Source organism: Oncorhynchus mykiss, chromosome 24 (assembly GCF_013265735.2).
Source record: "Oncorhynchus mykiss isolate Arlee chromosome 24, USDA_OmykA_1.1, whole genome shotgun sequence".
Taxonomy (NCBI): domain Eukaryota; kingdom Metazoa; phylum Chordata; class Actinopteri; order Salmoniformes; family Salmonidae; genus Oncorhynchus; species Oncorhynchus mykiss.
In genome coordinates this window covers 43174493-43201648 of record NC_048588.1, presented here as the reverse complement: position 1 = coordinate 43201648, position 27156 = coordinate 43174493, and the positions used below count along the sequence as shown (strand labels likewise).

Here is a 27156-nt window from a genome sequence, read left to right as displayed (position 1 = left end):
ACACCATCCAGTTCCACCCTTCAGCTCCATTCAACCTCTCCCATCTATCTCTCAACACCATCCAGTCCCACCCTTCAGCTCCATTCAACCCCTCCCATCTATCTCTCAACATCATCCAGTCCCACCCTTCAGCTCCATTCAACCCCTCCCATCTATCTCTCAACATCATCCAGTCCCACCCTTCAGCTCCATTCAACCCCTCCCATCTATCTCTCAACATCATCCAGTCCCACCCTTCAGCTCCATTCAACCCCTCCCATCTATCTCTCAACATCATCCAGTCCCACCCTTCAGCTTCCCTCAACCCCTCCCATCTATCTCTGAACACAATCTATATTGGATTCTATTTGTCATATATTTTTCAACTGAACTGTGATGTTTCATAAAATTATTGAACCTTTCTATTCTCATGATTTATACAGATTGTAAATTAAAAATAAACATTTTTGCTAAAAGTATTATTATATTATTGATTGACTACGACTTTTCAGATCACCCAGTATTGCTATCTGCAGGGTTAGCTCCAGGTTAATGTCACCCAGTATTGCTATCTGCAGAGTTAGCTCCAGGTTAATGTCACCCAGTAGTGCTATCTGCAGAGTTAGCTCCAGGTTAATGTCACCCAGTACTGCTATCTGCAGAGTTAGCTCCAGGTTAATGTCACCCAGTATTGCTATCTGCAGAGTTAGCTCCAGGTTAATGTCACCCAGTATTGCTATCTGCAGAGTTAGCTCCAGGTTAATGTCACCCAGTATTGCTATCTGCAGAGTTAGCTCCAGGTTAATGTCACCCAGTAGTTCTATCTGCAGGGTTAGCTCCAGGTTAATGTCACCCAGTAGTGCTATCTGCAGAGTTAGGTTAATGTCACCCAGTAGTGCTATCTGCAAAGTTAGGTTAATGTCACCCAGTAGTGCTATCTGCAGAGTTAGCTCCAGGTTAATGTCACCCAGTAGTGCTATCTGCAGAGTTAGCTCCAGGTTAATGTCACCCAGTACTGCTATCTGCAGAGTTAGCTCCAGGTTAATGTCACCCAGTACTGCTATCTGCAGAGTTAGCTCCAGGTTAATGTCACCCAGTACTGCTATCTGCAGAGTTAGCTCCAGGTTAATGTCACCCAGTACTGCTATCTGCAGAGTTAGCTCCAGGTTAATGTCACCCAGTAGTGCTATCTGCAGAGTTAGCTCCAGGTTAATGTCACCCAGTAGTGCTATCTGCAGAGTTAGCTCCAGGTTAATGTCACCCAGTACTGCTATCTGCAGAGTTAGCTCCAGGTTAATGTCACCCAGTATTGCTATCTGCAGAGTTAGCTCCAGGTTAATGTCACCCAGTACTGCTATCTGCAGAGTTAGCTCCAGGTTAATGTCACCCAGTACTGCTATCTGCAGAGTTAGCTCCAGGTTAATGTCACCCAGTATTGCTATCTGCAGAGTTAGCTCCAGGTTAATGTCACCCAGTATTGCTATCTGCAGAGTTAGCTCCAGGTTAATGTCACCCAGTATTGCTATCTGCAGAGTTAGCTCCAGGTTAATGTCACCCAGTAGTTCTATCTGCAGGGTTAGCTCCAGGTTAATGTCACCCAGTAGTGCTATCTGCAGAGTTAGGTTAATGTCACCCAGTAGTGCTATCTGCAAAGTTAGGTTAATGTCACCCAGTAGTGCTATCTGCAGAGTTAGCTCCAGGTTAATGTCACCCAGTAGTGCTATCTGCAGAGTTAGCTCCAGGTTAATGTCACCCAGTACTGCTATCTGCAGAGTTAGCTCCAGGTTATATAAATAAATAAAATAAAATTGAATATTTCTTATTTTCTTTCTCATATAATTAAAAAAACAAGTCGCTCGGTGTAGGCAAAACCATAAGCAAATAGGTGAACTGGGATATGACTAAAGAGTTAATCAGGGTGAACTGGGATATGACTAAAGAGTTAATCAGGGTAAACTGGGATATGACTAAAGAGTTAATCAGGGTAAACTGGGATATGACTAAAGAGTTAATCAGGGTAAACTGGGATATGACTAAAGAGTTAATCAAGGTAAACTGGGATATGACTAAAGAGTTAATCAGGGTGAACTGGGATATGACTAAAGAGTTAATCAGGGTAAACTGGGATATGACTAAAGAGTTAATCAGGGTAAACTGGGATATGACTAAAGAGTTAATCAGGGTAAACTGGGATATGACTAAAGAGTTAATCAGGGTAAACTGGGATATGACTAAAGAGTTAATCAGGGTAAACTGGGATATGACTAAAGAGTTAATCAGGGTAAACTGGGATATGAGTGAACTGGGATATGACTAAAGAGTTAATCAGGGTGAACTGGGATATGACTAAAGAGTTAATCAGGGTGAACTGGAATATGACTAAAGAGTTAATCAGGGTGAACTGGAATATGACTAAAGAGTTAATCAGGGTGAAATGGGATATGACTAAAGAGTTAATCAGGGTGATTTCTCCACAAATTGACAGGTATTTTTCTTTCCATGGTAGCAAGATCTGATCTATTTTTTCTAACCTCCACCATGTATATCTCACTAGGTCAGGATATTAAACCTCCTCTATGTATATCTCACTAGGTCAGGATATTAAACCTCCTCCATGTATACCTCACTACGTCAGGGTATTAAACCTCCTCCATGTATATCTCACTACGTCAGGGTATTAAACCACCATGTATATCTCACTACGTCAGGATATTAAACCTCCATGTATATCTCACTAGGTCACGATATTAAACCTACTCCATGTATATCTCACTAGGTCAGGATATTAAACCTCCATGTATATCTCACTAGGTCAGGATATTAAACCTCCTCCATGTATATCTCACTAGGTCAGGATATTAAACCTCCATGTATATCTCACTAGGTCAGGATATTAAACTTCCTCCATGTATATCTCACTAGGTCAGGATATTAAACCTCCTCCATGTATATCTCACTAGGTCAGGATATTAAACCTCCTCCATGTATATCTCACTAGGTCAGGATATTAAACCTCCATGTATATCTCACTAGGTCAGGATATTAAACCTCCTCCATGTATACCTCACTAGGTCAGGATATTAAACCTCCTCTATGTATATCTCACTAGGTCAGGATATTAAACCTCCATGTATATCTCACTAGGTCAGGATATTAAACCTCCATGTATATCTCACTAGGTCAGGATATTAAACCTCCATGTATATCTCACTAGGTCAGGATATTAAACCTCCATGTATATCTCACTAGGTCAGGATATTAAACCTCCATGTATATCTCACTACGTCAGGGTATTAAACCTCCATGTATATCTCACTAGGTCAGGATATTAAACCTCCTCCATGTATATCTCACTAGGTCAGGATATTAAACCTCCACCATGTATATCTCACTAGGTCAGGATATTAAACCTCCTCCATGTATATCTCACTAGGTCAGGATATTAAACCTCCATGTATATCTCACTAGGTCAGGATATTAAACCTCCATGTATATCTCACTAGGTCAGGATATTAAACCTCCACCATGTATATCTCACTAGGTCAGGATATTAAACCTCCTCCATGTATACCTCACTAGGTCAGGATATTAAACCTCCATGTATATCTCACTAGGTCAGGATATTAAACCTCCATGTATATCTCACTAGGTCAGGATATTAAACCTCCTCCATGTATATCTCACCAGGTCAGGGTATTAAACCTCCATGTATATCTCACTACGTCTGGATATTAAACCTCCATGTATATCTCACTAGGTCAGGATATTAAACCTCCTCCATGTATATCTCACTAGGTCAGGATATTAAACCTCCATGTATATCTCACTAAGTCAGGATATTAAACCTCCATGTATATCTCACTAGGTCAGGATATTAAACCTCCATGTATATCTCACTAGGTCAGGATATTAAACCTCCTCCATGTATATCTCACTAGGTCAGGATATTAAACCTCCACCATGTATATCTCACTAGGTCAGGATATTAAACCTCCTCCATGTATATCTCACTAGGTCAGGATATTAAACCTCCATGTATATCTCACTAGGTCAGGATATTAAACCTCCATGTATATCTCACTAGGTCAGGATATTAAACCTCCACCATGTATATCTCACTAGGTCAGGATATTAAACCTCCTCCATGTATACCTCACTAGGTCAGGATATTAAACCTCCATGTATATCTCACTAGGTCAGGATATTAAACCTCCATGTATATCTCACTAGGTCAGGATATTAAACCTCCATGTATATCTCACTAGGTCAGGATATTAAACCTCCATGTATATCTCACTAGGTCAGGATATTAAACCTCCTCCATGTATACCTCACTAGGTCAGGATATTAAACCTCCATGTATATCTCACTAGGTCAGGATATTAAACCTCCTCCATGTATATCTCACTAGGTCAGGATATTAAACCTCCATGTATATCTCACTAGGTCAGGATATTAAACCTCCATGTATATCTCACTACGTCAGGGTATTAAACCTCCATGTATATCTCACTAGGTCAGGATATTAAACCTCCTCCATGTATATCTCACTAGGTCAGGATATTAAACCTCCTCCATGTATATCTCACTACGTCAGGGTATTAAACCTCCATGTATATCTCACTAGGTCAGGATATTAAACCTCCTCCATGTATATCTCACTAGGTCAGGATATTAAACCTCCTCCATGTATATCTCACTAGGTCAGGATATTAAACCTCCACCATGTATATCTCACTAGGTCAGGATATCAAACCTCCTCCATGTATATCTCACTAGGTCAGGATATTAAACCTCCATGTATATCTCACTAGGTCAGGATATTAAACCTCCACCATGTATATCTCACTAGGTCAGGATATTAAACCTCCATGTATATCTCACTAGGTCAGGATATTAAACCTCCTCCATGTATATCTCACTAGGTCAGGATATTAAACCTCCATGTATATCTCACTAGGTCAGGATATTAAACCTCCTCCATGTATATCTCACTAGGTCAGGATATTAAACCTCCATGTATATCTCACTAGGTCAGGATATTAAACCTCCTCCATGTATACCTCACTAGGTCAGGATATTAAACCTCCTCCATGTATATCTCACTAGGTCAGGATATTAAACCTCCATGTATATCTCACTAGGTCAGGATATTAAACCTCCATGTATATCTCACTAGGTCAGGATATTAAACCTCCATGTATATCTCACTAGGTCAGGATATTAAACCTCCATGTATATCTCACTAGGTCAGGATATTAAACCTCCTCCATGTATACCTCACTAGGTCAGGATATTAAACCTCCATGTATATCTCACTAGGTCAGGATATTAAACCTCCTCCATGTATATCTCACTAGGTCAGGATATTAAACCTCCATGTATATCTCACTAGGTCAGGATATTAAACCTCCTCCATGTATATCTCACTAGGTCAGGATATTAAACCTCCTCCATGTATATCTCACTAGGTCAGGATATTAAACCTCCTCCATGTATATCTCACTAGGTCAGGATATTAAACCTCCATGTATATCTCACTAGGTCAGGATATTAAACCTCCGCCATGTATATCTCACTAGGTCAGGATATTAAACCTCCATGTATATCTCACTAGGTCAGGATATTAAACCTCCTCCATGTATATCTCACTAGGTCAGGATATTAAACCTCCTCCATGTATATCTCACTAGGTCAGGATATTAAACCTCCATGTATATCTCACTAGGTCAGGATATTAAACCTCCTCCATGTATACCTCACTAGGTCAGGATATTAAACCTCCTCCATGTATATCTCACTAGGTCAGGATATTAAACCTCCATGTATATCTCACTAGGTCAGGATATTAAACCTCCATGTATATCTCACTAGGTCAGGATATTAAACCTCCATGTATATCTCACTAGGTCAGGATATTAAACCTCCATGTATATCTCACTAGGTCAGGATATTAAACCTCCTCCATGTATATCTCACTAGGTCAGGATATTAAACCTCCATGTATATCTCACTAGGTCAGGATATTAAACCTCCTCCATGTATATCTCACTAGGTCAGGATATTAAACCTCCTCCATGTATATCTCACTAGGTCAGGATATTAAACCTCCTCCATGTATATCTCTCTAGGTCAGGATATTAAACCTCCATGTATATCTCAATTGGTCAGGATATTAAACCTCCTCCATGTATATCTCACTAGGTCAGGATATTAAACCTCCATGTATATCTCACTAGGTCAGGATATTAAACCTCCTCCATGTATATCTCACTAGGTCAGGATATTAAACCTCCTCCATGTATATCTCACTAGGTCAGGATATTAAACCTCCATGTATATCTCACTAGGTCAGGATATTAAACCTCCGCCATGTATATCTCACTAGGTCAGGATATTAAACCTCCATGTATATCTCACTAGGTCAGGATATTAAACCTCCTCCATGTATATCTCACTAGGTCAGGATATTAAACCTCCTCCATGTATATCTCACTAGGTCAGGATATTAAACCTCCATGTATATCTCACTAGGTCAGGATATTAAACCTCCTCCATGTATACCTCACTAGGTCAGGATATTAAACCTCCTCCATGTATATCTCACTAGGTCAGGATATTAAACCTCCATGTATATCTCACTAGGTCAGGATATTAAACCTCCATGTATATCTCACTAGGTCAGGATATTAAACGTCCTCCATGTATATCTCACTAGGTCAGGATATTAAACCTCCATGTATATCTCACTAGATCAGGATATTAAACTTCCTCCATGTATATCTCACTAGGTCAGGATATTAAACCTCCATGTATATCTCACTAGGTCAGGATATTAAACCTCCATGTATATCTCACTAGGTCAGGATATTAAACCTCCATGTATATCTCACTAGGTCAGGATATTAAACCTCCTCCATGTATATCTTACTAGGTCAGGATATTAAACCTCCTCCATGTATATCTCACTAGGTCAGGATATTAAACCTCCTCCATGTATATCTCACTAGGTCAGGATATTAAACCTCCTCCATGTATATCTCACTAGGTCAGGATATTAAACCTCCTCCATGTATATCTCACTAGGTCAGGATATTAAACCTCCATGTATATCTCAATTGGTCAGGATATTAAACCTCCTCCATGTATATATCACTAGGTCAGGATATTAAACCTCCATGTATATCTCACTAGGTCAGGATATTAAACCTCCTCCATGTATATCTCACTAGGTCAGGATATTAAACCTCCTCCATGTATATCTCACTAGGTCAGGATATTAAACCTCCATGTATATCTCACTAGGTCAGGATATTAAACCTCCGCCATGTATATCTCACTAGGTCAGGATATTAAACCTCCATGTATATCTCACTAGGTCAGGATATTAAACCTCCATGTATATCTCACTAGGTCAGGATATTAAACCTCCATGTATATCTCACTAGGTCAGGATATTAAACCTCCGCCATGTATATCTCACTAGGTCAGGATATTAAACCTCCATGTATATCTCACTAGGTCAGGATATTAAACCTCCATGTATATCTCACTAGGTCAGGATATTAAACCTCCTCCATGTATATCTCACTAGGTCAGGATATTAAACCTCCATGTATATCTCACTAGGTCAGGATATTAAACCTCCTCCATGTATACCTCACTAGGTCAGGATATTAAACCTCCTCCATGTATATCTCACTAGGTCAGGATATTAAACCTCCATGTATATCTCACTAGGTCAGGATATTAAACCACCATGTATATCTCACTAGGTCAGGATATTAAACCTCCATGTATATCTCACTAGGTCAGGATATTAAACCTCCATGTATATCTCACTAGGTCAGGATATTAAACCTCCTCCATGTATATCTCACTAGGTCAGGATATTAAGCCTCCATGTATATCTCACTAGGTCAGGATATTAAACCTCCATGTATATCTCACTAGGTCAGGATATTAAACCTCCTCCATGTATATCTCACTAGGTCAGGATATTAAACCTCCTCCATGTATATCTCACTAGGTCAGGATATTAAACCTCCATGTATATCTCACTAGGTCAGGATATTAAACCTCCATGTATATCTCACTAGGTCAGGATATTAAACCTCCTCCATGTATATCTCACTAGGTCAGGGTATTAAACCTCCTCCATGTATATCTCACTAGGTCAGGATATTAAACCACCATGTATATCTCACTAAGTCAGGATATTAAACCTCCATGTATATCTCACTAGGTCAGGATATTAAACCTCCATGTATATCTCACTAGGTCAGGATATTAAACCTCCATGTATATCTCACTAGGTCAGGATATTAAACCTCCATGTATATCTCACTAGGTCAGGATATTAAACCTCCTCCATGTATATCTCACTAGGTCAGGATATTAAACCTCCATGTATATCTCACTAGGTCAGGATATTAAACCACCATGTATATCTCACTAGGTCAGGATATTAAACCTCCATGTATATCTCACTAGGTCAGGATATTAAACCTCCATGTATATCTCACTAGGTCAGGATATTAAACCTCCATGTATATCTCACTAGGTCAGGATATTAAACCTCCTCCATGTATATCTTACTAGGTCAGGATATTAAACCTCCTCCATGTATATCTCACTAGGTCAGGATATTAAACCTCCTCCATGTATATCTCACTAGGTCAGGATATTAAACCTCCTCCATGTATATCTCACTAGGTCAGGATATTAAACCTCCTCCATGTATATCTCACTAGGTCAGGATATTAAACCTCCATGTATATCTCAATTGGTCAGGATATTAAACCTCCTCCATGTATATCTCACTAGGTCAGGATATTAAACCTCCATGTATATCTCACTAGGTCAGGATATTAAACCTCCTCCATGTATATCTCACTAGGTCAGGATATTAAACCTCCTCCATGTATATCTCACTAGGTCAGGATATTAAACCTCCATGTATATCTCACTAGGTCAGGATATTAAACCTCCGCCATGTATATCTCACTAGGTCAGGATATTAAACCTCCATGTATATCTCACTAGGTCAGGATATTAAACCTCCATGTATATCTCACTAGGTCAGGATATTAAACCTCCATGTATATCTCACTAGGTCAGGATATTAAACCTCCGCCATGTATATCTCACTAGGTCAGGATATTAAACCTCCATGTATATCTCACTAGGTCAGGATATTAAACCTCCATGTATATCTCACTAGGTCAGGATATTAAACCTCCTCCATGTATATCTCACTAGGTCAGGATATTAAACCTCCATGTATATCTCACTAGGTCAGGATATTAAACCTCCTCCATGTATACCTCACTAGGTCAGGATATTAAACCTCCTCCATGTATATCTCACTAGGTCAGGATATTAAACCTCCATGTATATCTCACTAGGTCAGGATATTAAACCACCATGTATATCTCACTAGGTCAGGATATTAAACCTCCATGTATATCTCACTAGGTCAGGATATTAAACCTCCATGTATATCTCACTAGGTCAGGATATTAAACCTCCTCCATGTATATCTCACTAGGTCAGGATATTAAGCCTCCATGTATATCTCACTAGGTCAGGATATTAAACCTCCATGTATATCTCACTAGGTCAGGATATTAAACCTCCTCCATGTATATCTCACTAGGTCAGGATATTAAACCTCCTCCATGTATATCTCACTAGGTCAGGATATTAAACCTCCATGTATATCTCACTAGGTCAGGATATTAAACCTCCATGTATATCTCACTAGGTCAGGATATTAAACCTCCTCCATGTATATCTCACTAGGTCAGGGTATTAAACCTCCTCCATGTATATCTCACTAGGTCAGGATATTAAACCACCATGTATATCTCACTAAGTCAGGATATTAAACCTCCATGTATATCTCACTAGGTCAGGATATTAAACCTCCATGTATATCTCACTAGGTCAGGATATTAAACCTCCATGTATATCTCACTAGGTCAGGATATTAAACCTCCATGTATATCTCACTAGGTCAGGATATTAAACCTCCATGTATATCTCACTAGGTCAGGATATTAAACCTCCATGTATATCTCACTAGGTCAGGATATTAAACCTCCATGTATATCTCACTAGGTCAGGATATTAAACCTCCATGTATATCTCACTAGGTCAGGATATTAAACCTCCTCCATGTATATCTCACTAGGTCAGGATATTAAACCTCCATGTATATCTCACTAGGTCAGGATATTAAACCTCCATGTATATCTCACTAGGTCAGGATATTAAACCTCCTCCATGTATATCTCACTAGGTCAGGATACTAAACCTCCTCCATGTATATCTCACTAGGTCAGGATATTAAACCTCCTCCATGTATATCTCACTAGGTCAGGATATTAAACCTCCATGTATATCTCACTAGGTCAGGATATTAAACCTCCTCCATGTATATCTCACTAGGTCAGGGTATTAAACCTCCTCCATGTATATCTCACTAGGTCAGGATATTAAACCTCCATGTATATCTCACTAGGTCAGGATATTAAACCTCCATGTATATCTCACTAGGTCAGGATATTAAACCTCCTCCATGTATATCTCACTAGGTCAGGATATTAAACCACCATGTATATCTCACTAGGTCAGGATATTAAACCTCCATGTATATCTCACTAGGTCAGGATATTAAACCTCCATGTATATCTCACTAGGTCAGGATATTAAACCTCCATGTATATCTCACTAGGTCAGGGTATTAAACCTCCATGTATATCTCACTAGGTCAGGATATTAAACCTCCATGTATATCTCACTAGGTCAGGATATTAAACCTCCATGTATATCTCACTAGGTCAGGATATTAAACCTCCATGTATATCTCACTAGGTCAGGATATTAAACCTCCTCCATGTATATCTCACTAGGTCAGGATATTAAACCTCCATGTATATCTCACTAGGTCAGGATATTAAACCTCCATGTATATCTCACTAGGTCAGGATATTAAACCTCCTCCATGTATATCTCACTAGGTCAGGATACTAAACCTCCTCCATGTATATCTCACTAGGTCAGGATATTAAACCTCCTCCATGTATATCTCACTAGGTCAGGATATTAAACCTCCATGTATATCTCACTAGGTCAGGATATTAAACCTCCGTGTATATCTCACTAGGTCAGGATATTAAACCTCCTCCATGTATATCTCACTAGGTCAGGATATTAAACCTCCATGTATATCTCAGTAGGTCAGGATATTAAACCTCCATGTATATCTCACTAGGTCAGGATATTAAACCTCCTCCATGTATATCTCACTAGGTCAGGATATTAAACCTCCTCTATGTATATCTCACTAGGTCAGGATATTAAACCTCCATGTATATCTCACTAGGTCAGGGTATTAAACCTCCTCCATGTATATCTCACTAGGTCAGGGTATTAAACCTCCTCCATGTATATCTCACTAGGTCAGGATATTAAACCTCCTCCATGTATATCTCACTAGGTCAGGATATTAAACCTCCTCCATGTATATCTCACTAGGTCAGGATATTAAACCTCCTCCATGTATATCTCACTAGGTCAGGATATTAAACCTCCATGTATATCTCACTAGGTCAGGATATTAAACCTCCATGTATATCTCACTAGGTCAGGATATTAAACCTCCACCATGTATATCTCACTAGGTCAGGATATTAAACCTCCTCCATGTATATCTCACTAGGTCAGGATATTAAACCTCCTCTATGTATATCTCACTAGGTCAGGATATTAAACCTCCATGTATATCTCACTAGGTCAGGATATTAAACCTCCATGTATATCTCACTAGGTCAGGGTATTAAACCTCCTCCATGTATATCTCACTAGGTCAGGATATTAAACCTCCATGTATATCTCACTAGGTCAGGATATTAAACCTCCGTGTATATCTCACTAGGTCAGGATATTAAACCTCCATGTATATCTCACTAGGTCAGGATATTAAACCTCCTCCATGTATATCTCACTAGGTCAGGATATTAAACCTCCTCCATGTATATCTCACTAGGTCAGGATATTAAACCTCCATGTATATCTCACTAGGTCAGGATATTAAACCTCCATGTATATCTCACTAGGTCAGGATATTAAACCTCCACCATGTATATCTCACTAGGTCAGGATATTAAACCTCCTCCATGTATATCTCACTAGGTCAGGATATTAAACCTCCATGTATATCTCACTAGGTCAGGATATTAAACCTCCATGTATATCTCACTAGGTCAGGATATTAAACCTCCACCATGTATATCTCACTAGGTCAGGATATTAAACCTCCTCCATGTATATCTCACTAGGTCAGGATATTAAACCTCCTCTATGTATATCTCACTAGGTCAGGATATTAAACCTCCATGTATATCTCACTAGGTCAGGATATTAAACCTCCATGTATATCTCACTAGGTCAGGGTATTAAACCTCCTCCATGTATATCTCACTAGGTCAGGATATTAAACCTCCATGTATATCTCACTAGGTCAGGATATTAAACCTCCGTGTATATCTCACTAGGTCAGGATATTAAACCTCCATGTATATCTCACTAGGTCAGGATATTAAACCTCCTCCATGTATATCTCACTAGGTCAGGATATTAAACCTCCTCCATGTATATCTCACTAGGTCAGGATATTAAACCTCCATGTATATCTCACTAGGTCAGGATATTAAACCTCCATGTATATCTCACTAGATCAGGATATTAAACTTCCTCCATGTATATCTCACTAGGTCAGGATATTAAACCTCCATGTATATCTCACTAGGTCAGGATATTAAACCTCCATGTATATCTCACTAGGTCAGGATATTAAACCTCCATGTATATCTCACTAGGTCAGGATATTAAACCTCCTCCATGTATATCTCACTAGGTCAGGATATTAAACCTCCAAATATCCAAGTTATTATACTTTATATATTCTCAAAGAAGCTTGGATCATCATAATTTGGTCCGTACAGGTTAATAAGTAAAATCTGTTCATGATCCAATAACACATTTAAAGTCATTAATCTACCTTGAGGATCTGTTTGGACACTTTTAACATTTGGATAAAAATTATTGTAAATTAATATTATCATCCTTTTTGAGTTTTCTTTGTCCAATGGGAAGAAGTATAAACTGGCTCTCATGAGGACCGCCACAGGACAGGAAGACCCAGGGTTACCTCTGCTGCAGAGGATAAGTTCATTAGAGTTACCAGCCTCAAAAATTGCAGCCCAAATAAATGCTTCACAGAGTTCATGTAACAGACACATCTCAACATCTACTGTTCAGAGGAGACTGGGTGAATCAGACCTTCATGGTCGAATTGCTGCAAAGAAACACAAGCAATGGACATTAGACCGGTGGAAATCTGTCCTTTGGTCTGATGAGTCCAAATTTGAGATTTTTGTTTCCAACCACTGTGTCTTTGTGAGATGCAGAGTAGATGAACGGATGATCTCTGCATGTGTGGTCCATGAAGCATGGAGGAGGAGGTGTGGGAGGAGGAGGTGTGGGAGTGAAAATAGTGAAAATAGTAAAAATAAAGAAAACCCTTGAATGAGTAGGTATGTCCAAACGTTTTACCATGTGGGAGAGCGAGGGGAGGAGAAGGAGGGAGGGAGGGAATGGGAGAGGGCAGGGGAGGAGAAGGAGGGAGGGATTGGGAGAGGAGAGGAGAAGGAGGGAGGGAGGGAGGGAATGGGAGAGGAGAGGAGAGGAGAAGGAGGGAGGGAATGGGAGAGGAGAGGAGAGGAGAAGGAGGGAGGGAGGGAATGGGAGAGGAGAGGAGGTGTACTGTATGGGGAGTGTGAATATGTAAAAGACTGAAGTACCAGCTAAACAAATAATAACCTGAGAAGCTCTGCTTGGTTCACTCATTACCTGTTGTTGTTGCAGAAGTTCTGGCAACTCATACAGTCAGACGGGTCAGTCTGGGGCAGGGCTGTGTACACACCTTCACCCTGGAACACACAGAGACAAGAGAGACAATGTTCTAACCGGTCTCAATATGGACCTGTCTGTCTGTCAGTCTGTCTGTCTGTCTGTCTGTCTGTCTGTCTGTCTGTCTGTCTGTCTGTCTGTCTGTCTGTCTGTCTGTCTGTCTGTCTGTCTGTCTGTCTGTCTGCCTGTCCGTCCGTCCGTCTGCATGCTAACTCACATTGTGGTGGTGGTGAGGGACAGAGTGCTCATACTCCATGGTGCTGTGTGGTAAGGAGGCATCGTGGCTGTGTGATGGGTACCCAGCAGACCCATTACGCAGCGCTAGGCCGTTAGGCAGCTTGTGGTGCAGGTGGTGGCAGCCCTGGGGTAGACCGCTGTGCCCGTAGCCCCCGTGGACCCCACCGTTGATCCGGCTGCTACCAGGCAGGGTGGGGTACTCTAGAACATGGCCGTTCATCTCCGCAGGCTGGTAGAGGTAGCCTGGGGGGTCGTACTCTGGAGGGAGGGAGGGAGGGAGGGAGAGAGAGAGAGAGAGAGAGAGAGAGAGAGAGAGAGAGAGAGAGAGAGAGAGAGAGTGGGAGTGAGAGTGAGAGTGAGAGGGCGGGAGGGAGGGAGGGAGAGAGAGAGGTGAGGGAGGGAGAGAGAGAGGTGAGGGAGGGAGAGAGCAGACACAGACAAAGAGCGAATGAAAGGGAGAAGACAGTTAGAAAAAGTCACCCGAGCCAACAGCTCCTACTAGCTGCCAGAAGCTGCCACCATCTTGGCCAGCCTGTGGTAATAATATTACTGACATATGGAGGAGTGGCACTAGCAGTGAATGACCACCAATAGTAATTTAATACATCAATGAGTTTAACCTCAATTTCACCCCTGGCCATATGGTTGTTGTCCTGCCAGTCTCTTGGGTTGCCAATGTTAATAAGACCATATGGAAACTGTGTGGTCAGTTACTCTGACATCTACAGGCACATCTCTGGGTTGGTGTGAGCCTTGGAGATGTTCAACTATTGTTCAAATGAAACTCTTACACACGGTGTTGTTTCTATTCCGCCGTCCTTACTGTCTGTCTGTCTGTCCTTACTGTCTGTCTGTCTGTCCTTACTGTCTGCCTGTCTGTCTGTCTGTCTGTCTGCCTGTCTGTCTGTCTGTCTGTCTGCCTGTCTGTCCTTACTGCCTGTCTGTCCTTACTGTCTGTCTGTCTGTCCTTACTGTCTGTCCTTACTGTCTGTCCTTACTGTCTGTCTGTCTGTCTGTCTGTCTGTCTGTCTGTCCTTACTGTCTGTCTGTCTGTCTGTCCTTACTGCCTGTCTGTCCTTACTGTCTGTCTGTCTGTCCTTACTGTCTGTCCTTACTGTCTGTCCTTACTGTCTGTCTGTCTGTCTGTCTGTCTGTCTGTCTGTCTGTCCTTACTGTCTGTCTGTCTGTCTGTCCTAACTGCCTGTCTGTCCTTACTGTCTGTCTGTATGTCCTTACTGTCTGTCCTTACTGTCTGTCCTTACTGTCTGTCTGTCTGTCTGTCTGTCTGTCTGTCTGTCTGTCTGTCTGTCCTTACTGTCCTTACTGTCCTTACTGTCTGCCTGTCTGTCTGTCTGTCTGTCTGTCTGTCTGTCTGTCTGTCTCCCAGTAAACCAGAAACATTCCCAGAAAATAAAGTAGTGTTTTGATATACAGAAACATTAGGATGTAGGGTTCTGTCTATGGTCAGGGGTTAGGCTACAGGGCTTAGGGAAGAGGGGTTAGGGTACAGGAGTTAGGGTACAGGTGTTAGGGTCTAGGGGTAGGGAACAGGGCTTAGGGTCGAGGGGTTAGGGTACAGGAGTTAGGGTACAGGGGTTAGGGTACAGGGGTTAGGGTACAGGGGTTAGGGTCTAGGGGTTAGGGTCTAGGGGTTAGGGTACAGAGGTTAGGGTCTAGGGGTTAGGGTAAAGGGGTTAGGGTACAGAGGTTAAGGTCTAGGGGTTAGGGTCTAGGGGTTAGGGTACAGGGGTTAGGGTCTAGGGGTTAGGGTCTAGGGGTTGGGGTCTTGGGGTTAGGGTACAGAGGTTAGGGTCTAGGGGTTAGGGTACAGTGGTTAGGGTCTAGGGGTTAGGGTACAGGGAATAGGGTTTGGGGGTTAGGGTACAGGGGTTAGGGTACAGAGGTTAAGGTCTAGGGGTTAGGGTCTAGGGGTTAGGGTACAGGGGTTAGGGTACAGAGGTTAAGGTCTAGGGGTTAGGGTCTAGGGGTTAGGGTACAGGGGTTAGGGTCTAGGGGTTAGGGTCTAGGGGTTGGGGTCTTGGGGTTAGGGTACAGAGGTTAGGGTCTAGGGGTTGGGGTCTAGGGGTTAGGGTCTAGGAGTTAGGGTCTAGGGGTTAGGGTCTAGGGGTTAGGGTCTAGGAGTTAGGGTCTAGGGATTAGGGTACAGGGGTTAGGGTCTAGGGGTTAGGGACTAGGAGTTAGGGTCTAGGGGTTAGGGTACAGGGGTTAGGGTACAGGGGTTAGGGTACAGGGGTTAGGGTCTAGGGGTTAGGGTCTAGGGGTTGGGGTCTAAGGCTTAGGGTCTAGGAGTTAGGGTCTAGGGGTTAGGGTCTAGGGGTTAGGGTCTAGGAGTTAGGGTCTAGGGATTAGGGTACAGGGGTTAGGGTCTAGGGGTTAGGGTCTAGGAGCTAGGGTCTAGGGGTTAGGGTACAGGGGTTAGGGTACAGGGGTTAGGGTCTAGGGGTTAGGGTCTAGGAGTTAGGGTCTAGGGGTTAGGGTCTAGGGGTTAGGGTACAGGGGTTAGGGTACAGGGGTTAGGGTACAGGGGTTAGGGGTCAGGGGTTAGGGTCTAGGGTACAGGGGTTAGGGGTCAGGGGTTAGGGTCTAGGAGTTAGGGTACAGGGGTTAGGGTACAGGTGTTAGGGTACAGGGGTTAGGGTCTAGGGGTTAGGGTCTAGGAGTTAGGGTCTAGGGGTTAGGGTACAGGGGTTAGGGTACAGGGGTTAGGGTCTAGGGGTTAGGGTCTAGGGGTTAGGGTCTAGGGGTTAGGGTACAGGGGCTAGGGTACAGCGGTTAGGGTCTAGGGGTTAGGGTCTAGGGGTTAGGGTTCAGGGGTTAGGGTACAGGGGTTAGGGTCTAGGGGTTAGGGTCTAGGAGTTAGGGTCTAGGGGTTAGGGTACAGTGGTTAGGGTCTAGGGGTTAGGGTACAGGGGTTAGGGTCTAGGGGTTAGGGTCTAGGGGTTAGGGTCTAGGAGTTAGGGTCTCGGGGTTAGGGTACAGGGGTTAGGGTACAGGGGTTAGGGGTCAGGGGTTAGGGTACAGGGGTTAGGGTCTAGGAGTTAGGGTCTAGGGGTTAGGGTACAGGGGTTAGGGTCTAGGGGTTAGGGTCTAGGGGTTAGGGTACATTGGTTAGGGTCTAGGGGTTAGGGTCTAGGAGTTAGGGTTCTCACTGTGCATGGTATTCTGCTGACGGTTCCTCCACAGACACATGGTGATGAAGACGAGTAGGATGAAGACCATGACCCCTAGAACACAGCCCACGATCAGGTACAGCAGGCCCCCGGGTGGGGTGGGGGTGTCTGGGGGGTAGGGTCCGGGTGGGGTGATGGGGTGCTGGCTGGGGACCCCTGGGGGCTGCCGCGCTGTGTGGGGGGAAGAAGGCTTTAGTGTACGGATCCCTCTCTCAATAGTCTTCTCGTAACTAGTACTAGTACTAGTAAACAGTGTGAAAGCCAGCAGTCTTCTCTCAACTAGTACTAGTAAACAGTGTGAAACCCAGCAGTCTTCTCTCAACTAGTACTAGTACTAGTAAACAGTGTGAAACCCAGCAGTCTTCTCTCAACTAGTACTAGTAAACAGTGTGAAACCCAGCAGTCTTCTCTCAACTAGTACTAGTAAACAGTGTGAAACCCAGCAGTCTTCTCGTAACTAGTACTAGTAAACAGTGTGAAACCCAGCAGTCTTCTCTCAACTAGTACTAGTAAACAGTGTGAAACCCAGCAGTCTTCTCGTAACTAGTACTAGTAAACAGTGTGAAACCCAGCAGTCTTCTCTCAACTAGTACTAGTAAACAGTGTGAAACCCAGCAGTCTTCTCTCAACTGTACTAGTATGTTTACCCAGCAGCACAGTTCTATATATTGTTACATTGTGTCCTATAAAACACATTTTGTGTGTGTGTGTGTGTGTGTGTGTGTGTGTGTGGGGGGGGGGGGGGGGGGGTCCAGTTCTACCTTTGGTCTCACAGATCATGACGTTGCTATATTCACTCTCTCCCCCATCGTTGAAACACTGCATCTTGATGTCATAGGATGTCTCTGGCTGGAGCTGACCTATCAGGTGCCACTGTTTCAGACCTGGGGGAGAAAGAAAGAGAGAGGGAGAAAGTGAGATAGAGAGAAAGTGAGAGAGACAGAGAGAGAGAGAGAGAGTGAGAGAGAGAGAGAGAGCGAGAGAGAAAGTGAGAGAGAGAGAGAGAAAGTGAGATAGAGAGAAAGTGAGATAGAGAGAGAGAGCGAGAGAGAGAGACATAAATATGGATTGTATTTACAATGGTGTGTGTTCTTCGCTGGTTGCCCTTTTCTCGTGGCAACAGGTCACAAATCTTGCTGCTGTGATGGCACACTGTGGTATTTCACCCAATAGATATGGTAGTTTATCAAAATTGGGTTTGTTTTCAAATTCTTTGTGGGTCTGTGTAATCTGAGGGAAATATGTATCTCTAATATGGTCATATATTGGACAGGAGGTTAGGGAGTGCAGCTCAGTTTCCACCTCATTTTGTGGGCAGGGAGCAAATTTTTCTTTACCCTTTAAGACAGTTAAGAACAAATTCTTATCTACAATGACGGCCTACCAAAAGGCAACTACCTCCTGAGGTGGACGGGGGTTTAAAAATACAAAATAAAAAACTATAGGACACAACACACATCATGACAAGAGAGACAACACTACACTACATAATGAGGGACAACACTACACTACATAATGAGGGACAACACTACATAATGAGGGACAACACTACACTACATAATGAGGGACAACACTACATAATGAGGGACAACACTACATAATGAGGGACAACACTACACTACATAATGAGGGACAACACAACACTACATAATGAGGGACAACACTACACTACATAATGAGGGACAACACAACATAATGAGTGACAACACTACACTACATAATGAGGGACACCACAACACTACATAATGAGGGACAACACTACATAATGAGGGACAACACTACACTACATAATGAGGGACAACACTACATAATGAGGGACAACACTACACTACATAATGAGGGACAACACTACACTACATAATGAGGGACAACACTACACTACATAATGAGGGACAACACTACATAATGAGGGACAACACTACATAATGAGGGACAACACTACATAATGAGGGACAACACTACACTACATAATGAGGGACAACACTACACTACATAATGAGGGACACCACAACACCACATAATGAGGGACAACACTACACTACATAATGAGGGACACCACAACACTACATAATGAGGGACAACACTACATAATGAGGGACAACACAACACTACATAATGAGGGACATCACAACACTACATAATGAGGGACACCACAACACTACATAATGAGGGACAACACTACATAATGAGGGACAACACTACACTACATCATGAGGGACATCACTACACTACATAATGAGGGACACCACAACACTACATAATGAGGGACAACACTACATAATGAGGGACAACACAACACTACATAATGAGGGACAACACAACACTACATAATGAGGGACAACACTACATAATGAGGGACAACACAACACTACATAATGAGGGACAACACAACACTACATAATGAGGGACAACACTACATCATGAGGGACATCACAACACTACATAATGAGGACATCACAACACTACATAATGAGTGACAACACAACACTACATAATGAGGACATCACAACACTACATAATGAGTGACATCACAACACTACATAATGAGGGACACCACAACACTACATAAGGAGAGACACCACAACACTACATAAAGAGAGACAACACAACACAACACTACATAAAGAGAGACAACACAACACAACACTACATAATGAGGACATCACAACACTACATAATGAGTGACAACACTACATAATGAGGGACACCACAACACTACATAATGAGGGACATCACAACACTACATAATGAGGGACATCACAACACTACATAATGAGGGACATCACAACACTACATAAATAGTTGCAAGATTGAATCCCCGAGCTGACAAGGTACAAATCTGTCGTTCTGCCCCTGAACAAGTCAGTTAACCAACCCACTGTTCCCCGGTAGGCCGTCATTGAACTGACTTGCTTAGTTAAATAAAGGTAAAATTAAAATAAAATAAATAGAAACCTAAGACAACAACGGGCACATTTTTTTAATTTTATTTCACCTTTATTTAACCAGGTAGGCCAGATCACCTTTATTTAACCAGGTAGGCCAGATCACCTTTATTTAACCAGGTAGACCAGATCACCTTTATTTAACCAGGTAGACCAGATCACCTTTATTTAACCAGGTAGACCAGATCACCTTTATTTAACCAGGTAGACCAGATCACCTTTATTTAACCAGGTAGATCAGATCACCTTTATTTAACCAGGTAGACCAGATAACCTTTATTTAACCAGGTAGACCAGATCACCTCTATTTAACCAGGTAGACCAGATCACCTTTATTTAACCAGGTAGACCAGATCACCTTTATTTAACCAGGTAGACCAGATCACCTCTATTTAACCAGGTAGACCAGATCACCTTTATTTAACCAGGTAGACCAGATCACCTTTATTTAACCAGGTAGACCAGATCACCTCTATTTAACCAGGTAGACCAGATCACCTCTATTTAACCAGGTAGACCAGATCACCTCTATTTAACCAGGTAGACCAGATCACCTTTATTTAACCAGGTAGACCAGATCACCTTTATTTAACCAGGTAGACCAAATCACCTTTATTTAACCAGGTAGGCCAGATCACCTTTATTTAACCAGGTAGACCAGATCACCTTTATTTAACCAGGTAGACCAAATCACATTTATTTAACCAGGTAGGCCAGATCACCTTTATTTAACCAGGTATACCAAATCACCTTTATTTAACCAGGTAGACCAGATCACCTTTATTTAACCAGGTAGACCAGATCACCTTTATTTAACCAGGTAGGCCAGATCACCTTTATTTAACCAGGTAGACCAGATCACCTTTATTTAACCAGGTAGACCAGATCACCTTTATTTAACCAGGTAGACCAGATCACCTTTATTTAACCAGGTAGACCAGATCACCTTTATTTAACCAGGTAGACCAGATCACCTTTATTTAACCAGGTAGACCAGATAACCTTTATTTAACCAGGTAGACCAGATCACCTCTATTTAACCAGGTAGACCAGATCACCTTTATTTAACCAGGTAGACCAGATCACCTTTATTTAACCAGGTAGACCAGATCACCTCTATTTAACCAGGTAGACCAGATCACCTTTATTTAACCAGGTAGACCAGATCACCTTTATTTAACCAGGTAGACCAGATCACCTCTATTTAACCAGGTAGACCAGATCACCTCTATTTAACCAGGTAGACCAGATCACCTCTATTTAACCAGGTAGACCAGATCACCTTTATTTAACCAGGTAGACCAGATCACCTTTATTTAACCAGGTAGACCAAATCACCTTTATTTAACCAGGTAGGCCAGATCACCTTTATTTAACCAGGTAGACCAGATCACCTTTATTTAACCAGGTAGACCAAATCACATTTATTTAACCAGGTAGGCCAGATCACCTTTATTTAACCAGGTATACCAAATCACCTTTATTTAACCAGGTAGACCAGATCACCTTTATTTAACCAGGTAGACCAGATCACCTTTATTTAACCAGGTAGACCAGATCACCTTTATTTAACCAGGTAGACCAGATCACCTTTATTTAACCAGGTAGACCAGATCACCTTTATTTAACCAGGTAGACCAGATCACCTTTATTTAACCAGGTAGACCAGATCACCTTTATTTAACCAGGTAGGCTAGTTATGAACAAGTTCTCATCAACAACTGAGACCTGGCCAAGATAAAGCAAAGCAGTGTGACACAAACAACAACACAGAGTTACACATGGAATAAACAAAACATACAGTCAATAATACAGTAGAACTAAAGAAAACAAAAAGTCTATATACAGTGAGTGCAAATTAGGTCAGATTAGGGAGTTAAGGCAATAAATAGGCCATGGTGGCGAAGTAATTACAATATGGCAATTAAACACTGCCTGTCTTCTCTTTGAGAGCCAGGTCTGCCTACGGCGGCCTTTCTCAATAACAAGGCTATGCTCACCGAGTCTGTACACAGTCAAAGCCTTCATTTTGGGATGTCACAGTAGGTCAGGTATTCTGCCACCGTGTTACTCTCTGTTCAGGGCTTTCTCTCTCAGTAGTCCCACGAGGAAGCAGACAGTTGCTTCACTCCAGACGACCTCCTTATATGACAGCCGACTGTTAGTTCTGGCCCTGCTCCAGCATTACCCCCCCTCCATCCCCATCCCCACCCTAGTGCCCTGTAATCAGAGAAGGAACAACTGTCTGTTCCAGGGAAATGCTACGTTGCATTTCTCATTTCTAGTAACTGAGGCCTACAACTGAATGCTGAGAATGTGTAGTGCTAGACGACAGGATTACTAAAACTAGCTGTGTGTACAAGTGTAGTATATGAAGCTAATCCTGTGTAATGGAACTCTTCCGACTAGCTTGGAGAGACAGTACAGTATCGAAGAGCCCTTACTGCTGCTCCACCAAACTGGAAGTCTTCCGACTAGCTTGGAGAGACAGTACCGTGCCGTATCGAAGAGCCCCCACTGCTGCTCCACCAAACTGGAAGTCTTCCGACTAGCTTGGAGAGACAGTACAGTATCGAAGAGCCCCCACTGCTGCTCCACCAAACTGGAACTCTTCCGACTAGCTTGGAGAGACAGTACAGTATCGAAGAGCCCTCACTGCTGCTACACCAAACTGGAAGTCTTCCGACTAGCTTGGAGAGACAGTACAGTATCGAAGAGCCCTCACTGCTGCTACACCAAACTGGAAGTCTTCCGACTAGCTTGGAGAGACAGTACCGTGCAGTATCGAAGAGCCCTCACTGCTGCTACACCAAACTGGAAGTCTTCCGACTAGCTTGGAGAGACAGTACAGTATCGAAGAGCCCTCGCTGCTGCTCCACCAAACTGGAAGTCTTCCGACTAGCTTGGAGAGACAGTACAGTATCGAAGAGCCCTCGCTGCTGCTCCACCAAACTGGAAGTCTTCCGACTAGCTTGGAGAGACAGTACAGTATCGAAGAGCCCTTACTGCTGCTCCACCAAACTGGAAGTCTTCCGACTAGCTTGGAGAGACAGTACCGTGCCGTATCGAAGAGCCCCCACTGCTGCTCGATCATCCTATTTTTACAACTTAATTGAGGAGAATAAGAACAATCCAAAATTTATTTTTGATACTGTAGCAAAGCTAACTAAAAAGCAGCATTCCCCAAGTGAGGATGGCTTTCACGTCAGCAGTGATAAATTCATGAACTTCTTTGAGGAAAAGATCATGATTATTAGAAAGCAAATGACAGACTCCTCTTTAAATCTGCGTATTTCTCCAAAACTCAGTTGTCCTGAGTCTGCACAACTCTGCCAAGACCAAGGATCAAGAGAGACACTCAAGTGTTTTAGTACTATATCTCTTCTATATCTCAATGATGAAAATAATCATGGCCTCTAAACCTTCAAGCTGCATACTGGACCCTATTCCAACTAAACTACTGAAAGAGCTGCTCCCTGTGCTTGGCCCTCCTATGTTGAACATAATAAACGGCTCTCTATCCTCCTGATGTGTACCAAACTCACTAAAAGTGACATGATAAAGCCTCTTGAAAAAGCCAGACCTTGACCCAGAAAATATAAAAAGCTATCGAACCTCCCATTCCTCTCTAAAATGTTTTTTAAAAAGCTGTTGAAGGACCTCTGCGTTACTCTGGACCCTGATCTCTCGTTTGACGAACATATGTTTCAAGGACAGCTTTTTTCCATCTACGTAACATTGCAAAAATCCGTAACTTTCTGTCCAAAAATGATGCAGAAAAATGAATCCATGCTTTTGTTACTTCTAGGTTAGACTACTGCAATGCTCTACTTTCCGGCTACCCGGATAAAGCACTAAATAAACTTCAGTTAGTGCTAAATACGGCTGCTAGAATCCTGACTAGAACCACATTTTTTTATCATATTACTCCAGTGCTAGCCTCTCTACACTGGCTTCCTGTCAAAGCAAGGGCTGATTTCAAGGTTTTACTGCTAACCTACAAAGCATTACATGGGCTTGCTCCTACCTATCTCTCTGATTTGGTCCTGCCGTACATACCTACACGTACGCTACGGTCACAAGACGCAGGCCTCCTAATTGTCCCTAGAATTTCTAAGAAAACAGCTGGAGGCAGGGCTTTCTCCTATAGAGCTCAATTTTTATGGAACGGTCTGCCTACCCATGTGAGAGACGCAAACTCGGTCTCAACCTTTAAGTCTTTACTGAAGACTCATCTCTTCAGTGGGTCATATGATTGAGTGTAGTCTGGCCCAGGAGTGGGAAGGTGAACGGAAAGGCTCTGGAGCAACGAACCGCCCTTGTTGTCTCTGCCTGCCCGGTTCCCCTCTCTCCACTGGGATTCTCTGCCTCTAACCCTATTACAGGGGCTGAGTCACAGGCTTACTGGTACTCTGTCATGCCGTCCCTAGGAGGGGTGCGTCACTTGAGTGGGTTGAGTCACTGACGTGATCATTCTGTCTGGGTTGCCCCCTCCGCCCCCTTGGGTTCATGCTGTGGCGGAGATCTTCGTGGGCTATACTCAGCCTTGTCTCAGGGTAGTAAGTTGGTGGTTGAAGATATCCCTCTAGTGGTGTGGGGGATGTGCTTTGGAAAAGTGGGTGGGGTTATATCCTGCCTGGTTGGCCCTATCCGGGGGTATCATCAGACGGGGCCACAGTGTCTCCCGACCCCTCCTGTCTCAGCCTCCAGTAATGATGCTGCAATAGGGTCAGTCTGTTACATCTGTTAGTATTTCTCCTGTCTTAGCCGGTGCCCTGTGTGAATTTAAGTATGTCTCTCTAATTCTCTCTCCCTCCATCACTCTCTTTCTCTTCTCTCGGAGGACCTGAGCCCTAGGACCATGCCTCAGGACTACCTGGCCTGATGACTATTTGCTGTCTCCAGTCCACCTGGTCGTGCTGCTACTCCAGTTTAAACTGTTCTGCCTGCGACTATGGAACCCTGACCTGTTTACCGGACGTGCTACCTGTCCCAGACCTGCTGTTTTCAACTGTGTAATACCTGAGTACATTGTTACTAAGGTTAACTAGTATATATACATATACACACACACCTTGTCCCGCCCCCTCTCCTCCCCCCTCTCTTCCTCCCTCGTCTCATGCTCTCCTTCCCTCCCTTCCTCCCCGTCCCCCCTTTACCTCTCCTCCCTCCCTCCCACCCTCTCTCTCGAACTGTACTCAGATTTCAGTTCAGGGCCATTAGCACACAGACATTTATTAAAAAACACATTTCACAGACACACAGACACACAGAAACACACAGACACAGACAGACACACATACACACACAGTAAACTGACCTTCAACCACGTCCCGTTTGTAATCACTGTCATTGTCACTATCAGTAGGTCTGTAGTAGATGTAGAATCCTTGGATGGGTGTGTTGTTGTTGCTAGAAGGGGTGTACTGGAGGAACCACACAGAATCAGAGTTAGATCACAGCATCTCAGCATACATTACAACTGCCTGGTTGACAATGTAAACATTGAAGAGTAAAGACTCCTCTAGAAAAGGAAAGGGTGATCCCTCACACTAAGCGACCCGTTCATCAATATGACTGTTCTAATAGTTCTAATCGTCTTCTCAGAACACAACAGAGTTCTAATCGTCTTCTCAGAACACGAAGGAGTTCTAATCGTCTTCGCAGAACACAACAGAGTTCTAATCGTCTTCTCAGAACACAAAGGAGCTCTATTCGTCTTCTCAGAACACAACAGAGTTCTAATCGTCTTCTCAGAACACGAAGGAGCTCTATTCGTCTTCTCAGAACACAACAGAGTTCTAATCGTCTTCGCAGAACACAACAGAGTTCTAATCGTCTTCTCAGAACACAAAGGAGCTCTATTCGTCTTCTCAGAACGCATCAGAGTTCTAATCGTCCTCTCAGAACACAACAGAGTTCTATTCGTCCTCTCTCCTCTCTCAGCCCCATGCAACATCAAACACACACACACACACACACACACACACACACACACTCTGGGTGGTGGTATGCAGTACTGACTGTCCAGCGTAGCATGATCTGAGTGTCGCTGACGGCGTCTGTAGAGGAGATGTGAGGTCCGGCCACCGGGCGGTCTGAGAAGCGTGGGCTCGCTGCTGACACCTGGTAGGGCCTAGAGGTGGCGCTGTGAGGACTGTCCCCATTCTGGTTCATAGCTAGAACACGGAATTTATAGGTGGAGCCTGCAGACAGAGGAGCACATGGAAGGAATGTAATAACATGGGGAGTACCCTAACCCTAACCCCTAACCCTTAACCCTATCCCCTAACCCTAACCCCTAACCCTATCCCTTAACCCTATCCCCTCACCCTATCCCCTAACCCCTAACTCTAACCCTAACCCCTAACCATATCCCTAACCCCTAACCCCTAACCCCTAACCCTAACCCTAACCCCTATCCCTAACCCCTATCCCTAACCCTAACCCCTAACCCCTAACCCCTATCCCTAACCCCTATCCCTACCCCTAACCCCTAACCCTAACCCCTATCCCTAACCCTAACCCTAACCCTAACCCTTAACCATATCCCTAACCCCTAACCCCTAACCCCTAACCCTAACCCTAACCCTAACCCTAACCCCTATCCCTAACCCCTATCCCTAACCCTAACCTCTAACCCCTAACCACAACCCCTATCCCTAACCCTAACCCCTAACCCAAACCACAACCCCTATCCCTAACCCTAACCCCTAACCCAAACCCTAACCCCTAACCACAACCCCTATCCCTAACCCCTAACCCTAACCCCTAACCCTAACCACAACCCCTATCCCTAACCCTAACCCTATCCCTATCCCTAACCC

At 43.2% G+C, this 27156-nt stretch overlaps 1 protein-coding gene across 2 annotated transcripts in view; it reads right to left on the bottom strand.

Moving 5' to 3' along the window:
- The window catches only part of cdon (cell adhesion associated, oncogene regulated), a 146426-nt gene that overhangs the window by 11064 nt on the left and 108206 nt on the right, over positions 1-27156 (bottom strand). For both annotated transcript variants that reach the window (XM_036961315.1, XM_036961316.1), the window contains exons 12-17: positions 26354-26535; positions 25650-25755; positions 18146-18268; positions 17364-17555; positions 14174-14451; positions 13897-13976 (exon numbers count right to left, since the gene is read on the bottom strand). In XM_036961315.1, the coding sequence (XP_036817210.1) occupies positions 13897-13976; positions 14174-14451; positions 17364-17555; positions 18146-18268; positions 25650-25755; positions 26354-26535 (961 nt within the window). The remainder of the gene's footprint in view (positions 1-13896; positions 13977-14173; positions 14452-17363; positions 17556-18145; positions 18269-25649; positions 25756-26353; positions 26536-27156) is intronic.